Here is an 18,826-nt window from a genome sequence, read left to right on the forward strand (position 1 = left end):
CTTACTCATCAGTCCTGCTCATCAAGGTCTAAGGTAAAAACAAATTTCCAAGTTCTGCCACTAAGCCTGTAAAGAAAACACCCTTTAACAGAGGTCACCCGTCCACAGGAGAGACTTGGAGGCTAAATAAGTGCCTATTTGTCTTCAATTTGCCTGTATTCAAAATCCTTAGAGACCAATTATAGGAATTAAAAAACCCCAACCATTTGTTGTGCAGGGAACAAGCACTACACAAAGAAGCTGGGAAACATAAGCACAAACAACACTAGTATACAGGGACCCCATAGCAGGTTTGTTTTAAGAAAGCAAATATTTAAAGTACACTCACATGAGCCATTCTGTTCAAGTTCTGTTGTGACAGAGTTCCTAACAACATAATTATTCAGGGTAACTTGCGACTTAGAGCAGCTAGAATTATCAAGTTTGTTTGGATAGCAGTAGGATGAGAGATCAATACACTTCACCAGTTTTGCAGAGACAAGATGAAGCAATCACCCTCTCCTGTTACAGCAATAAACTTCACGCCGGTTAGATGAAGCTTATTTGAAGTAGTTCCCTGCTCACCCCCACAGGTACCAGTTTTTAAACTCACCACACAGTGAACTGCAGTCAATCTACAAATGTTCCATTTTTATTACAAAGTATGAAAGGCAGAAAATACTGTACCTAATACACAGGAGGCTGAAACTTAGAAAGAAGGTTAAAAAATCTGAATAAAACTACATAGGAAGCAGGAAATAGCATAAAAGGATGCAACATTCCACTTTCAAGCGATTTCAGAAAATTGCCTTAAAATTTACAGAGTTTCAACAATATGGTTCCATGACTCAGGTGTTAAAATCCATTGTAACAAAACCTTTTGTATTTTCTCCATAAAAATAAAGGAATATAGGGACACTGCAGTTATCCATGTCAACAGCATAAGTCTGTTGAATAGCAGGATACTAGGATTCCTCTAGGACAGTATAGTAGTGAAGTTGCAAATCTCAATATGGAAGGTGGAGAAAAAAAGGACAGAAGTAAAACTACTATTGCTTTAACATATTTTAGTGAGAACAGGAAGTCAGGAATCTTATATGGATGTTTGTACAATCATGCTACAAAGATTACACCTTCAGGAAATTACCACAACGGGACTGTGAATGGGAAGAGCAGAAGGGAAAACACACATAAAAGTAAACATCTACTTGACTATTGGTAAGAAAAATGCTTCGGCGCAACAGATTTAAATTACATTTTACACGGCTAGCAACCCAAGGTTTTTTTTTAAAAAAAGGTTCCTTTTAAATAGTAATTTCATAATTCATATTTACCAGGTTGTCAAAAAAAGCAACACATCGCTTCTCAGCTGTACTAGGACTCTTGCATTCACTGATTCTTGCATTTCTGCCTTTGTTCGGATTCGACAGACCGATCCTCGTCTCTTAACAGAGGGGGCTTGCGAGTCAAACATCTTGCAAACAGGAAAGCCAACTCCAAGGGATGAGAGCTGTAACACAGGCTTACACCTACTCATGGCCACAACATTTTTTCAGGAAATAGCTTATTTCTTCATTTTGTTAGGATATTCTGAAAAGAAATAAACTTAATGGAAGCCACATAGATATTTTTTATTATTATTTATGATTATGGAAATTCTAGCTCGATGCTGAGTATCAGAGGCTTCACAAAAGGCCACCGAGATACAGGGCAGACAGTTACTTGAAATCAGGCAGCAGCAAGCCGGTCTCACAAATACCTTTGCTCCTGGAGTCTGCCATGAATCACTAGATGAGCATACAGTGACTGGTATTTAGTTGCATTTTTAATTACTGTTCTTTAGTGCTGGTGAAAGGTGCTGATCGAAAGTTCTGGAGATCTCTTCCTAAAAAACCAAAAGGAGCCAGGGACAAGCTAAACTCCTCTCAATATCCTTGAGAATGAGATGTTTCTGGCTTTTCTTGGGTAAGCAGAGGGAAATACAGCTGCATCTCTAAGGAAGCATGAGAAAGTGCTCTTTTAAGTGCCATATACAATTTATCCCCTGGATTCTCTGCAAAGATCAAGAGAAACGGGGATGTAGTTGACAGTACCTTGCCCAATCCAGAACTAATTTTGGACACCTTTTAATGTCCGCTGTACAATAAATACAGGCCTGCTCTGACAGCAGAAAGCAGGAAACACTTATCAGAGAGAACTTGTCTTAACTGACAGGATAACAGTGTGGATTTGAGGTGGTATGACCATTTTGCTAACCGGCAATGGGAAAACTAAACCCTTCAGTACTTTGATGGAACTGTAAGCGTGCAATGTATCGAGCCAAGAGCTTATCCTTGCTGCCATTCATCCTTTTCAGTATGTCCTGAAAGAGTTAAACCACTACTAACGTAAGGAACTGGTAAGTTAATGAATTTAGGTTGTGTGAATTTACAGACAGCAGCTGCATTTTTTTCCTGTCACAAAAGTAAGTTACCCAAAGAATCCAGCTACAACTTTACACAACCAACCTGCCCCTACTGCCATCATGCTGAGATGGTAGAAAAGACGATTCCCGAACACCACCAAGCTTCTAAGCAAAAGGGACTCACTCCCTGGGTGACAAGCAGCACTACCTTACTTGGGCTGGCCTTGCACGATTGTGTCAGTCTCAGAATACAGAGCTTCAGTTTAACATTAATGGTATTGTCAAGTGCTCACATTTTTGGTGTTCAGTAGAAACAGGGGAGGGTTCACTAGGTATTGACAACCACAGCCAGTTTAGCATTTTGGTGAGTTGTATTAAACATGTTATACAAAACACAGACAAATGCCTACCATAAAAGGGCTGAGGAAAAGATGACTCTCCTCCTATCTCACCAAAAATATATTTGTTAAAGTGCCATCTGCAAGAGAACAAAACAGACACACTCAGCTTTCTTCATTTACAAGCACAAGAGCATCTGAATTCCAATATATCAGACTCCTCCCCTCACCTAGTCTCTGGCAGGCAGTGATCTACAATTGAGGCTGATGCAGCTTTCTCACTGCAACACCAGGCAAAAATAGACCTTTTTACTATTATCCAGAACATTCAGGAGAGTAATTACAGCTGGGTTTTGAAAGGATCATTAACTTTGACTTATGAGAGGCAATGCCTCCCCCGTTAAGTACATTTCAAGGTTCCATAAGGAACAACCTGTATTATAAGTCTCCTTCCATACCATTCTTTGAAACCACGGTGCTTTCTTTCTAAATAGATTGTCAAAGCACTCAAATCCTTGCTTTTTAGATCCCGGCACACAGAAGTACAATTCCCAAAGATGCAACTTACCATAGCCCATTTCACTTCGACAATTAACAGAGTTGGCATACTACACACTAAATTGACACCCAACTTATCTTCTGTAGGTTTTTACCTCACTACTAACTTTTACATGATCAAGATCTCCTGGTTGAGAGACAATACACTAGCAACAGGTTCTCCACATGATAGTAGGCATCTACAGAAAGCTTGGTTTAAACACAACATAACAACCAAACAATAGCTTAGTATCTTGAATTAATCGACTGGAGAAGTGATACAGAACTACTTAAGTGAGAGAAATTTTTTTCTGTCCCAGAATCAGTCTTGCCTGTACCAACAACAGCACAATATTTGCTGCTTTGCTAACCTCACTGAAGCTCACTTTTCCCTTAATGTCTCTTTATACTCAAGGAACATGATGCATTTGAAAACAGTTGCTCTGCATCCTGTGTTTGTGCAATAAGCACAAAATAACTGAATTCAAATATCAAAGTATTTACCTTCATAAGCTTTGGGAAAGACCATGCTTACGGGGGCTTCACACCCAACGTAACTGCATGTTCAGCAGGTGAAATGTGATGAGCTAGCTTCTGATTCATGGGCTGCAGTGGCAAGTCTCAGGGTTTTATTTTATCTGTCAAATAAACTTGAACCAGCAAGTAAACTGTTAGCTCCCTGCCGCTGTGTCAGCAGGTGCTGGCAAAAGGGCACCAAAGTCTCTTCCTTCCTTCTCTATATGGAAGTGCCATTTGCACTACAGAACATCTCACCCAGGAGGATTTTCATGTCTTTTCAGTCATTAACCTTTCAAGTGACTTCTTTGAAAAGAAGCTATTTTAGATAGCATTTCCCTGTTCCAAAACAGCCTCTGGTGATTTAAAATGTAATTTCAGATGAAGAATGACAATGGATTTATGCCCAAAGCAATATGTTGTAGATCCAGAAGGAACCCCAACTGGCTAAACAAACAGGATATAGGCTTTATTTAGAATCCACTGGAGCCTACAAGTTTCTTTCACTTGCTTTTGATGAGTTTGGAATGAGCACCCAATTCCACAACCAAGCAGTTTTACGGATGGAAGAACTGACACCGGATCCTATTCAGGTTCATAACAGGATTGTTTTCCAACAGTAGCAAAAGCTACCTGACTATTCAGGCTGTTAGTCCCTTTATACATGCTCTCTTCTCATCATCTTAGTGTAAGAGATTGTATTCCTCTAGAAATAAACTGTATTTGCCATTTAGTATAGCCTATGGAGTCTTCTAGTGACTTCACTTCCAACTGAATTATCTTATGTCTCTTTTAAAGCACAATTCCACAGTTGCAAAAGATGCATTTTTAAGCTAATGCAAGAGATGCATTCATCTTTTAGTCACGCCTTCTATACAACTTCTATAAAGCTGTGAATGCCACTGTATGCTTCTGCTATGAAAATCCTAATTTTCACTTCATTCTGCATAAGTATTTTCCGATTTAAGATGAAGTGCTATTGTAAAAAGTGATAACCTAATAGTTTGGCTAATGCTGTTCTGACATCTAGATGAAATCTGTTTGTGGAACACACTACTCTCAGCGCTGCTGCTAATAGGAAAAACCGACCTTCAAGAGAAATCAAGCTTTCCGTCAAAAATCCCACAACTGAACACAGAATATGACTGACAAAACACGAGCCTGAACCGCGTTAAGAGTCTCTTGGTTCTCTGATATTAAAAGGAGCGATGGACTAAAGCTGTCCCTAATGAATTCCTATCAAATTCGGAAGGCACTGCTTTTCTGAGCTCCACATTGAGAAGCAGCCTGTAGAAGAGTATTTCCATATATCCAGAATGACAAAACTCCTCAGGTTCTGTCTGTATTTGACAGTGCTTTCAGTGTCAGCTGCACTGTTTCACAGAAATTGCTTTCCCAACTTGCCTTTCCTGCATAAACTGACAAGATTCGAGTTTGCCAGTGTCCTACTATTTATAAAGCTGCCTCCAGTTGCAGGTGAACACTCATTAAGTGGAAAGACAATCTTGATAGTTTCTGACATTTACATCAAAACTCAGCTGGTATACCCTTACAGACCAGCTATGGTTGTCACGTCTTCATCGGGAGAGTACAGCGGAGCATTCATCCGAGTAGCTATGTTATATTAAGACTTCAACAGAGATTTTTATCTTGCCTAATCTGCTCAGCTTTGATTGACAAGTATTATCATAGGGCAATCCGCTATCCAAAACGGAAACAGAAGCCCTTGGGCACATCCCCAAAAGATATGAAGACGACAAGTGCCAAACCTTATCCTCAGTGGTGCGGTTTCTTTCCTTTTAAATCCATCTTTGTGCATTGCATTAGGGAATAATTTCTTTCAGATAAACAGCTTTCATTTGGATAGCGGACCAGCTTTTCCAACTCATCTTGCTCATTCAACAAGACCTGACAGTACAAAGCACATACACTCTGGAAAAAAAAAAATATTGCTTTGCATTCCTTTCAAGAACTCCCAGGAACACAGGCCAAATGCAAAGAAGTTCCAAGGTACAGGCTAACCACAAAATCTTGCTCATATTATTTGCTAATCAAGCAAGCTACAAAGTGTGAAACCATTTAATTTTGATTTAGATAGTAAGTCTTCTGAGGGGAAATAATTTGATTGGAAGTTTCAATGCCAAATTTGTTACAAATCCCATTTTTTCAGTTGTTGTTTATCTCCTGGGAGCTTAAGTCATGCACGTATTTTCTTTCAGAAACCTATAACCATTCTGTTAGCTAACACAACTGCAGGATACACACAAATTCAGTTATAATTTAAAAATAAGGCCTACCATAGTAACAACTGCCTCTAGCATCAGAAAAGTGTAAAGAAATTGTACAACAAGTACTTGTACTTCACAGCACCAGAAAATTCTGCCCAGGTAACCAGGTTTCGAGAGCCAAGGCAACAGTTAATTCTGGCAGGCCTTTACCGCCAGGGAGCCTGCAGTGTTACTGTGATTTGTATCAACAAACAGATCCTGCTTTGGGCATATGGAAGTGGATCACATATCAAAAGTAAGAATTAGGGAGAAAAACCTTACTCAATAGAAAGTTAGCCCAATATATAAAACCCATACAAACGTTTAAACAGTTTAGAGGCAGCAACAACAGGAATGATAAAGATTCCTGTCAAGGTGGCTGTTAACATCAGTGTCTTTTTCCCCTACCTTGTTTTGCACCTGCATCTATTAAACTAGTTGATGTGCTGCCTCAGCTGGCCGACAAACACATGGACATATGCAGCAACTTAAAAGCCTGCAAGCTTATTAATACAGTCAACAAACAAATATACAGAACTTTTACTGAGGGGGAAAAAAATAATAAAGGAAACCAGAACTCAGAAGGTCCAAGAGGCTCAGTACGTCTCTGCATTTTAGAGTCTTGGAGCGACAGGAGACACCTGCCATTGATTCTTGTAACAGTTTCTTGTAACAGTAGATGCAAAGCAACAACAGATACTGGCCACTTGACTTGTGTTGTTCTTACTTTAGAGGGGAGGGGAAATTATACAGCCCTGCCTCAGTGTGGCATGAAGCAGTCATGTTACACTCTCAAAATCTCCAGGCAGTTGTTGTAGCAGATAGCTATCCAGTCTGGCTGAGTTGATGCCCACTGTACATTGTTGATTTCTCCCTCTGCTGTATAGGCCAAGATAGGGTCCTCAATGGCACGAGGCATTTGCTGGATATCCCAGATGAGAGCCTGATGGTCATCCGCTGCAAATGGAAGAGAAAGTTGGAGGTAGAATCAAAGTATAACGAGATCCCCATACATGGCTACTAACAGGCATATAGTCCAAGAAGCTAGATAGGATATGGCTGCTGCCATCCAGATGAGTACTCAAGCCAGAGATACAATGATACAACTATGCTCCAACAAAATAAACTTGGATCATTATACATTATCCGGCACAAAACTGAAAAACAAATCATCAGTGGAACTCACACCATTTGAAACCGTCTTAATAACTAGATTGCAAAAAACTAAGGAGCATTAAAACAATATACCCTAGCCAAAGCAGATGCATAGCTTGGGCACTGGGCTCACTGCTTCCACACAGTAAGTTCTAGTAGATGTCTACTTCCACAAAAATTTTAGGGAAGTCACTAATAAAGGGCTTCTAAACCACAGGTATTTATTAGCAAAAGGCAGGCAGAGAACTGCATAAAGTTTTGCAAGATCCTCTGTCTCCAAACGCAGTGAAAGACTCTCAGAGATTCACCAAGGCAGCTAGATCGGGATGGATTGCACTTACCTGCTGTACAAATATGGCAGGAAGAATGCGGTGCCCAAGCAATTCCATTTACACATGCTCTGTGGTTGTTTAACCTGGCAACAGGAGTGCAGGGAACTCTGACATCTAGAATCACAACCTTCAGGAACAAAACAAAAACCAACTAAATTAATAACCTGCCTTTTTTTATTTGTTTCTTCAGAAAACCAAATATTTTGAGCTAAGGCTATAAAATTCAGGCCTTTCCTAAAAGACGCAGTTGGCAAGCAAACACTGTTCTCAAAGAATAGCTTTCTACCTGGTCAATGCGCTGTATCTCAAAAGGAGTCAGACCTCACAGGGAGGGCTTGTGAGTTATGCTGCAAGGGCAAATGGATTGTGCTTCCCTGAAGCAGCACAGGTGACAGACTAAGATACACTGCCTTGTGTGCTGAACCAAGAAAGAGCAAGATGACTAAAACGCTTGCAGTTAAGATTTTGTACGAAAACTACTGCCCAGCTGGCTCACAGACCCCTCTTAAAAATCAGCTGCAATATATACGAGCTACAGAGATTTTCAAGTTTATAATGCCAAAGTTATTTCTTTAAATCCTAATGAAGCTAGCATACTAAAAATTTGTCCTTAATCGTATTCCAGTTCAGGTACCGACACTGCCTCCTTAAAGAACTGACTACTAATCAGTTCCAAGCCACCTCCCAAAATAATCACAACCATTAGTACCTACAGAAGATGAGCTGCAGCCTTACCTCCATGCCGTCCATGGCCATTGTAGCAAGATAGTTGGGATCCTGCTTATTCCAGCAGAGACGAAGCAACGGATGGTGCTGTGGGTCCTCATAAATTATGGTGCTGTGTTCCAGATGACGGAGATCAAACATCCTCACTGAGCCATCTGCACCAACTGAAGCAAACATATCTCTCCCACCACCTGCGCGGCTAAACGCTATGTCATACACCTGCTCAGCAACAGGACAGAGGGAAAAACAGCCTTAGTTTTAGAGAGCACACTGCCTCCTAATTCCCTGTAAAATGGGTTTTACATCTGGATAGCAGATGTAGTTGCAACACATTCTGTCAAATACTTGATGTTCCTAGCAAGTTTTTAGTTATCACACTTGCCAAAAAGGAGAAAAAAATAAAGGATTACATCATTATAGGATCACTCACTGAAACTAAACATATCAATTTCCCCAACTGAGATTTTTTTTTTTTTAATATTAATTGCCGAAAAGTAATCTTATGTTAAAACAAAAGAACCCTGCAAGTTGTTTATTGCCTTTGATATGTAGTTGATTTCAATTCCGGTTTGGCATTTTACCTCATTTTCCTAAAATATTCTGCAGCATAATCTAGCAAAACAAGCATATTTAAGTCCAGATTCTATGATGAATAAACTGGGTAGTTCTGATAGCCAATAATGTAGTTTTAATTAGTTTGGTACTCGAAACAGTTTATCTTAATTGTAAATAAATTACTTTTTTGGATCATTAGATTTTTCAAGGAAAAAAAAAAAAGAGTTCTGTTCCTTTTCTACTGCTTAAAAAATATGCAACATAAACAATCAAAAAACAGGTCACCTCTTTGTCATGTGCAATAAGCTGGGTCTTCACATGGCCAGAGACCAGGTTTACTCTTCCCAGAACCTGTCCTGTCTCCAGACCCCAAATAGTGCAGGTTGTGTCAATACTAGAGGTACCTGAAACAAAACCACTTCTGTTAGCAAAATTATCACAAATTATTTAATCACTTACTGGATTAATATTCCCCAACATCTACAGATCAAAATAGCTACAAGAACAGCATACAATTAAAATCAAGAATGTCAAACAGCTAACACTCTACCATGCATTTAAATGACCCAAACCTTTTAGCTCAGAAATAGTCTTCCACACAGGAATAAAGTGTAAATAGCTCATGTCTACTTCAATTTATTCAGAAGCCTGACACAACTCTGAGATGAACCTTCCCACCCTGGAAGTCTCATGTGCATGTCAAAACCAAAATTCAATCATACTGTTGCGATAGTGTATTATTAATTGATTATTCCTGTGGACTGAATGTGGGGCTAGCAGTAAAGCTCTAAAGATATGAGAGATGCAACACAAAAAATAAATCATGTAGTAAACATTTACTAAGACATATTATCATCGTTAATCTCTGGGCAAATCTCCCTGACATAAATGGCTGTACTCTTCTGGGAAACAAACCTCTGCTGGATCAGTCATCTTGGATTCACAATTTGTCCCACAGGCTATAACTAAACCTTAAGCATTCAGCTCCCTACTCCAACTGAATTAAGGGTTCCTGGCTTTGCTACTGCTGCTGAAATGGCTTCACAAAAGACAAAGCTTGGTACACAGTTTTCTATGCACTCCAGAACACACTGAAATAAGTCACAGGAGTTCAGTTACATGATCACTTCGGACTACAACAACAGCTCACCGGTCCTGAAGGCTGAGACTCCCTATCTGCAAATACAGAACATCCCTAGCCCAGCTTAAGTGACCCACTCTGTACTGGACATGGCACCTTTCCATGCAAAAAATAGTTTCCATAAGCTTCTCAGTATTTTTTTTTTATTTTATTTATAATCTAATAGAATGGCAATTTCTATAATGTAGAAGTTTGTCCACTGGTTATCAGATTACCCAGTGGGCACGCAACGACACAGCAGTCAGTCACAGCCCAGACTCCACCAGACTAAATTCAAACACGTTATCTTTTCCATACTGAAAACGAGTCATTTTGTCAGTCTCACCTAGAAGGTAAGGATCCACTTCATTCCAGTCAAATGATGTTAGCGGAGCACAGAAATCAGAGTTCTTGTTATTGTTCAGCAAACACTCCAGCCGGGTCTCTGTTTCACCCACCTTTAGAAAAAGTGAAACATCTGACTTAAAATAGCAACATCACATGTCTTGTTCCCCCTGCACTTCCAAAACTTAAGGTGTTAATCCTGGGTTCCTCTCCTCGCAGCTTCACATCCTAAAGCTCTGGAAAACACAATCACCATCTCTATCTTTAATAAGGTGACTGAAATAGCAACTACCATGAAAATTCGGCTTCTCCTACAGTCTTTGTCTTTAGTCACATTATTGCAGTTAAGAAAACAAATTATCAAGTACTCTGACTTGATTTTATGTCTTAACCCCCACACTGTAGAGCAAGGGCAAGACTCCCTGAAAGTATCTCACTTCAAAAAATCTGGAGTGAAAATGAGATCAGCATGCAACACAATAAATATCATGGTTCATCTTTTTCTAGGGAGGGTTTACTCACTCTCCACACTCGCAGATAGTCACCACTGGTTGCCAACAGGTCTGGATACACTCCCTTGGTGTCTGGGATCCACATAAGCTTTGTGGTAGGGTAGGGGTGATCAAAGGTGTTTCTGCAAATGAATTCTGAGCTCTCTTCATCCAAACCAACAAGCTGCACCTGTAAGAAGCCATTTGGTAAGAAACCAAAAAAAAGCGTTTTATCAAAATACTAATGTATAACAAAAGCATTAGGACTGAGTGTATTTCAGAAGGACACCTACTGTAACCTCAAGGACAAAATAAAAGAACCATCATGTGAATGGAACGAGAAATCGTTAAAGCTTTGCTTCCTAGCTGGGGCATGTAAGCAAAGTGAAGTATATATAATCACCACAGTGCTTTACTTTGAAGAGATGATCTCAAATGAACTGAAATCCAGTCCTAAAGGATTAAAGACCACCCTTCTCTTTTCCACACTGCAAAGCCTAGTTTAAATCATACTTAAACTGCACAAACATTATTCCAACTAATCTTTAACTGAACTGATGCTGACAATGTCATCTTCAGAGAGCAGGACAAGCTGTAGTCTGCACAACAACCACCCACAATTAAAGCCCATATCATGGAATTCTTGGCCATGACCCTGCAGATTGTGACAGATCATGTCAACTAGCTATCAAACTCTTTTCAGCATCACATTACCTAAAACATTCTGTCACAACTGCACAAAATTGAGATACAGATTAATCACATCACAGAGTTGGAAAGTAAAATAGAATTCAGACTTAAAAGAAGAATAGGAAAGCTAAAATATTTACATAATTCTTAAAATGTTTTGTGTGAAAAGCCCAAGAAAGAGGCCTGCTGAAAGATTCTGGGTAACCGAATTCCAAATTAGTTTTTTTGCACAGTAACGTGACAGTGGGAAGGGCTAACTCGCCCAGTTGTGAGTGTGATGCAAGACAGAGCAAACAAGAAACTATCTTCACATAGCTTGGTCATGACACCACCTGAAGTAATGCTTCAAGTCCCAGACATTATGTTATTAGAAAAATATTGACATGTCAGAAAGTGTTCAGAGAACAATATGGTGCTGGGAGGATGTGTTTAATCCAGCAGTGACTGCAAGACCTAAACAGGATGAAAGCCCCACTGTGTTACATGCTGGTCAAACACAAACATTATGAGGACAGCTCACTACAATTATTTGTAAGCTGCTCACAGTAGGAACTTCCTAGTACTTTCCCCACAGGAGCTTCCTCCTGGAAACAGTAGCTTAATGGACTTTTTCCTAAGATGTTTATCTGGAAAAATCCTAAATATTCTGGGATAAGCAGTTTAGTTAATAAACTACACATCTGAACCAGATTAGAAATCCACTGTGGTTTTTTCCGCACAAGAGAAAACCAACAAATGCTTCAGTGAATATTAAACTGCAACATAAGCAGTTATGAACCCATTTAGAGATGCTCTTAACAAATGCAAACCTTGCGCCCCGCCACAATGAGAAGATCCATCCTTTTCACCCCATAACAAACCCTAAAAGACATATCCAAGTATGCAAAAACAGCGTATTTGCCTGGCACTCGCCGTATTACAGCTACTTCTTATTATACTTCACACTCTAGTATGAATCAGTCAAGAATCTCCCAGTCTTCTGAAGTGATTGACAAATAGCTCCTTTAGGGATCAGAAATACTAAGCGGATTTTACAAAGGAAGCAAATTGTCCTTGGTGATAGAAAATCTTGTGGCAAGGTCAGAATCAGAAGACAAATGACCTCTAATCATTTCTTCTCCTTTGCTTATGCTGTTTTCAGCTCAATATGAGTGTATTAAGCCAACATAAAGCAATCAACATACTCATAACCAGAAGCAAATCTCAAACAGCTAAGAGCCCACTTTTATTGGTGTGAATTTATATATTCCTGCGCTGCATTTTTGTATTTAACCCTTCCTCAGATCTGAAGAAAAAGCAGTGACTATGTAGCAACCCACTATCTTTGTGATCTCTGACATTTTTTTGGTGCAAGCCAGGTTAGAGAACAAGAATTGCATTAGCAACACTAGAGCTCCTGGCAACTGCTGAAGATCAGGTGTCTGACACCGACTGTCAGACCCAGCAGCAGCCTGCGATAACCCCGAGCAGGAGGCACTGGTCTGCCCAGAGACAGGAGCAGAAGCAGAAAATACTGCTTGAGAAGCTCTATTCTTTCCTAGCTCAGCATAGTCAAAGGTATGACTCTTCTCTTCGGACTTGATCACATACAGTGATTACAGAATCCCTCCATTCATCCTCTTGTGCAGGCTGAACATAAGGGGATGGAACGCTGGAATTATTTTCAGGATGCTGATTATATTAGAGCCCCATGTCTCCCTCCTGCAGGTGAGACAATATTTGCTGCCGCTGCCAGCCACTGCCCAGAGTGCCTGAAGTGCAGGCCAGGGAAGACTGAGGTGATGCTAATGGGAAAGTAACTGTCAGTCTGGACACAATTTGAACCATTCTACATCCACCTGTAACTCGTTCCAGTGGGGAAATGAAGACCAGTGTGTTCAATCTGCGTTAGTTTTGCAATTATGCTATGACGGTGGCTAGGAATGCTAAACATGTATTTGTTTCTCCAATACATCAAGATATGCTAAAATTGGATGTGGATTTCCCTATCATAATCCAAGCCTTCAGCAACATAAGGCTTAATTGCAATAGTGCATCTGAGTCAAGAAATGCCTTTCACCAGTGTTCCTTAACTTCTAAAAAATTACATCTCTCTTCCAAAGTAATCCAAAAGATTCAGACCCAGAATTAAATAAAGCAGAAATTGGTAACAGCTTACTTCTTCTTGCATGCTTTGAGGAACAGCAAAGTTCACAGTACTTTTTTTAAAAACCCCTATATCCCTTTAACCTAATTAGCAATTACTAAGAATGACATTTTGCAATTATTTTATGGTCATGTACAATCAGAAAGATCTCTCTGCACCAATTAATTTGCAACATGCAATCAATTTTTTATTTTGCAACTCTAAACCTTACAGAAAAAAAAATGACCCTCTGATAAACCAACAGCCCTGAACGCTCTCCGATTCGAGGCACTGTTCAGGAAAAGGTGGCAAGCTGGGAAGCACGTGGTCATAATCTGCCAGGCTGCTCCAGTGACAGAAGCGAGCAGAGTACAGCACCACCCTCTGCTGCTTTCTAAACTGGACTCCCGTTTTGTCTGGCAGGTAGATCCCAACATCAGCCTTTCCTGATGTTTTCCACGTATCATTCCTGATCCATGAAGCCACAGTCAGGAGCCTGTTAACAGCAGGACCGTGTTAACAGTGAGGTTTATGAACACCTCTGTTCCCTCCTGTTACGCCAGTGATCCCCGAGACATTATAAAGGCTGACAGCAGTTTCCCAACCCAAGTACTCCAGGAAACACTACCTCAAATTATTTCAGTTCTTCCAACTGGAGCAAGTCATCTCTCTTTTTGTACCAGTACTCTGACCAGCACAGGTGTACAAGCTGAAACAGAACTCCTCTGGGATTCAAACAGTTCTCAGCAAGTAGCTTTCTGGCATGCTATACAGCCTGTTAGCGCGGGGGCTGACAGAGGTTAGAAGTGTCTGGGGATTTGGGATAGCACTAAATTAGGGTTTGGCAGTCAATAGGTTTGAGTATCCCACAAAACAGAGGCTTAAACAGCCATTTTATATATGTAAATCATAGGTACTTCAAGTTCTGGTAATTACTACAGAAATATAAAATCACAGATTCAAACAAGACAGGAATCTCTCCTCTTTCTTTCACTGTAATTCCCTCACAGTGAGGACTTCAGCTGCAACAAACACTTGGTGCACAAAGTCTTTTTAAAGGCACCTTTTTAAAAGAAACCCTAAACCAGAAGAGTAATAAGGAAAAGGTATATTCACCTATTTGGTTAGAATTTAAGAAAGCTAGAATTGCTATTCCCGACTTTTTTTTTTTTTTTTTTTTTTAAGCATATTACGGGTAAGGATGCAAACCAGTTATTTGGAATAAACCACTGCAACATCAGGAACAGAAACACTGGAGCTTGTCAGGAACTTCTCAAGATTTTGAGTACAAAGAGAAAGTTGAAATGAAAATGAGTTTTCATTATCCTTTTAATTAGTGCCACTGGTACCTGTAAGTGTATTTTGATGTCAGAAACTGGCAATATAAAACATCTCAACGGTGAAGGGCAAATTATGCAGAGGACAAAGCTTTCACACATGCTGTGTAAAAACTTTAAATTTATGCTTACTCCAGAAGTCAGGCTATAAAACCAACTGCTCCAGACCCTTTGCAGCACAATGTTATGGACTACTTAAACAGGCCAACTTCAGTTCTCCTTGTTCCTTCAGTTATACCACTTACATGGACAGAAGATGGAATTGAAGGAGTTTACAACTAGCGTGTACCTAACACAACTGTACAGTATCTGTCCAAGAGTTCCCAAGCTGGAGCAGGAAGCTATTCCCTGAATGTTTCAGTATCCTCTAAAAGGTTCAAAGGTGTAAGAGTCATAGTAAGACACCATAAAGATAGCAGATGAACCACCACTCCCAAGCTTGTTCTGGTCCCCAGAGTAAAAGGGCCAACACCAATACTCTAAGCAGTAACAATACTTGCAATGACTAAAGACTGCTCTCTTAAACATCTTCCTACAGGAAGGCTGTACTGAAAGCACTACAAAAAGCACCGAACTAGAAAACCACACACACACACACAACCAACAAACCCCACCAACAAAAAACCCACGTTAGTCTGAAATACCAGAGACACAGCAAAACATCTCAGCAAAGTGAAGGTTATGTTTCCCTGCATTTATTGTACAAGTTTAATTTTCCATCATACATCATCTTTATTTTTATGGCAGCAGCACTCAGACTGGCATCTCATTCTCCGTACAATTAGTTTCCATCTCTTTACACCACATAGATCTCATAGCATGTGGTGCTTACACAGACTGAAACCAAAAGAGTAGTTATTCCTGAAGATCAGAGATCAAGAGAAGCCCTGGGGAATGTTTACAGACAGCACTAATTTACACAGTCCTATACAATTTTTGTCTGTAACAAGCGTCAGTGTAAAGGGTAGAGAAGAGAGGGGCTGACTCAACTGCTTCACACTTGAAGGCTGAACTGAAAAGCAGACCTGATCACACTGTAATCAAGAGCAACCCCAGGGAATGGTCCAAACTTAAGGAGGTAAAGGCAATGTAAACATATACCCCCTTATTAACCAATTCCACCACTTCCAAACAAAAAACCGTTTGCAAGCTTGTAACTTTACCTTCTCAGAGTACAGACTACAAAAACATTTTCAAGTTGGTCTTAAAACAAATTATAAGTTTTCAAGCTCTGGGACCTGCCTTTCCCCAGCAGTACTCCCAGAACAACAAACACAGTGCTCACCAGCATAAGGAGACAACTCACACACGGCCAACTCATACTGCCTGAACTACAAAGTGCACAACAGTGGTTAAATTACTGCACTTCTATTAAGAGATGTCATCCCTGCCTCACCGTCACTCCCTCTCATTATATCCTTGCACAAAGCCCAATTCCCAACACCAACTTTTCTGACAGCGTTTTCTGCCATCTCCATTCAACAGCTTGTTTAATAGCTACAAAGCACACATGCTATCTGCAAAACCTTTAGTTTCATACAAATTTCTGGATGCTCTGAAACTACGTCCACTTCCGCATCTCTTTTTTACCTGTATGAATTCACGATACCAGACCAGCACATTGAAGGCTGTTCAGAAATAACTACACACACGTTTGGGGAAGCTCTATTACCAATGCAAGGTTCTCCGCTTGTATCTGGCAGGGAAACACTGACAATATAATCTCATGCCTCATTACACCCTTGTTCTCCGAGTCAAGGTACTGAGGAACCAGTGAAAGTGGTTTACATACTCACAGAAAAAAAGTTACCGCACGAAAGTCCTCCACAGCAAGAAATCAGAAGAATCAGCACATTTCCAACAGAGTCGCAGGCATCCAATATGCACGCAAACTTTAGTCCTGGACATAAACTTTCCCTCATAGGGGAAAAACCAACAGCCAGGTAGGCTCAAGCCACAGGGCCTTCCCGGCCGGGCAGGGCCAGCAGCAGCACCCGGGGCGCCCCCAGCCCCCGGCAGCCCCGCAGGGAAGAGCCCAGCCTGTATCTAGGCCAGCAGCCGCACGGCAGGGCCCGCCTGAAGGCGCTGCACAGCTCCCAGCGCCGGGCAGGGCAGGACACCCCCCGCCACACCGACCGCAGGGGCCGTGCCCGGCGCCGAGGAGCCGCCGGGATGACGAGGGCTGACCCCTTCCCCCCGCCGCCCGCTCTGCCCCAGCCCCACCGCCCCCCACCTTGTTGTTATACTCCTCCACGAAGCTTCCCAGCGCCAGACGGAACCGCTTGTCCGGCCGGACGCTCCAGTTCATGGCGTACACGGTCCAGGGCGCCTCATACTTGTAGATCTCCTTCCGCTTCCCGTGCAGCGACATGGCTCGGCCGAGGGGGCCCCGGGCAGCGGCGGGGCCAAGGGGGACTGCGGGCGGGGCCGAGGAGCGGCCCGGGCTGGGCTCGGAGGGGAGGGATGGGCCCGACCGAAGGGAGCGGGATGCGAGGCGGGCCAGGGGAGAGGGGCAGCGCGGCCGGCCGGGGCGCAGCGAGGCCGCAGGGGTGGCGGGGAGCGGGGCAGGCCGCAGTACGGCGCCGCGCCCCCAGGCCCGGCTCCAGACCCCGGCAGCAGCAGGAGCAGCGCGGAGGCCGTTTGGGATTCAGTCCCTCACACAACGGGAACGGAAGCCACGCGGGGAATCCCGCCCACTGTGTGCTGATTGCCTGCATTGCCTGTCACTTAGAGTTTGAGGCGTCTATTGGGTAGTTCACCCGTCAGTTTGGCCCTCTTCGGTCTGATATTGGTCACTTTTCCCTTCATTCCAAACGGACGCTCACCCTCCGGCTGGGATAACCTATCGTTGCGTTTGACTCCGCCCCGGAGGGAGGCCGCGCTCGTTCTCAACATCTTACTGGCTACCAAGGGTCGCAGTGGCGCGAGGCGGGATCTTGAACCCTTATTGATAATCGATTGGCTGGCAGCGATGCCAGTCACATCAGCCCGAGGCGGGCGGGAGGCACTTCAGCCTCAGGGCGATACCACGCGTTCGAGTCCCGCCTCCGCCGAGTGGCGGATGAGGCCGGACCTGTCTCTAATTAACTGAAATTTAATTACGGGGGTATATTATTACAGCAGCATTGGCGTATGTCTGGTGCCCTACTGTGGGAAGGGGCGCGGGTGGGCATCTGGCTTGTAGCCCTGCGGGCAGTCGGGCTCCCTCTGGCTGGGCGGGCACGTCCTGGGGGGACCTCGGGGCCTCCCGGCTCTGCAGGCCGAGGCACCGTATGGGCGGGGCGCGGCATCCCGGCCCCTGCCGGCCGAAACCTCTGCAGGCTGGGGGGTAGAAACAGCCCCTCTGGGGGCCTGGGCCTGCCTGGGGCCTGGGCAGGGCCTGCCGGGCGTCTGTGCCCCTCCGCAGCCCCACGGAGCGAGAGCGGGTGGGGAGAGGCCGGCTGGGCCCTGCTGAGGCCAGAGGCCTGTCCCCGCTCTGGGGGCCCTGCGGGTGCGTTACAAGCGGTCGGGGGCTGGCCCTCGTGCAGGAGCCGCGGCCCCTTCAGCGAGGGATGAGGATGGCCTTTGGGTATCACCGTGCTCATTTGGAGCTCTCTGTGTAACCTCTGCCTGCAGTGCGTCTGCGAGATGACTGATGGGCGGGGGAACAGCGGCAGGCTGGCCTTGTAGCCTGAGCTCCTGCACGTTGCTGCGGAGCCTGAACTGCATCCCACTGGGAAGACGTTGCTCAGCAAAGTCCCCCCTGGACCCCCGCCTTGAGCTGTAAGACCTGCACAGGGGCTCTGTCAGCCCCACACTCCCTGCGTGAAGCAGCTATGCTCTGACCACAGGCTTTTCAGGGTTCTTTGCAGACTGGCACCTGTCTTTTGTGCTGCCAGGGATGAATTCACAGGTGCTCCCAACAAACAC

At 43.0% G+C, this 18,826-nt stretch overlaps 1 protein-coding gene across 1 annotated transcript; it reads right to left on the reverse strand.

Annotated features, from left to right (window-relative positions):
* Window positions 1-604: 604 nt before the first annotated feature.
* DCAF7 (DDB1 and CUL4 associated factor 7) lies at window positions 605-17,598 on the reverse strand. The gene is made up of 7 exons (XM_037411130.1): window positions 17,151-17,598; window positions 10,797-10,955; window positions 10,276-10,387; window positions 9,095-9,213; window positions 8,264-8,473; window positions 7,538-7,655; window positions 605-6,998 (listed from the first exon to the last, which is right to left on the reverse strand). The coding sequence occupies exons 1-7, from the start codon at window positions 17,286-17,288 to the stop codon at window positions 6,826-6,828; spliced, it is 1,029 nt and encodes a 342-aa protein (XP_037267027.1). The 5' UTR covers window positions 17,289-17,598; the 3' UTR covers window positions 605-6,825.
* Between the last annotated feature and the right edge of the window lie 1,228 nt (window positions 17,599-18,826).

Source organism: Falco rusticolus, chromosome 18, assembly GCF_015220075.1.
Source record: "Falco rusticolus isolate bFalRus1 chromosome 18, bFalRus1.pri, whole genome shotgun sequence".
Taxonomy (NCBI): domain Eukaryota; kingdom Metazoa; phylum Chordata; class Aves; order Falconiformes; family Falconidae; genus Falco; species Falco rusticolus.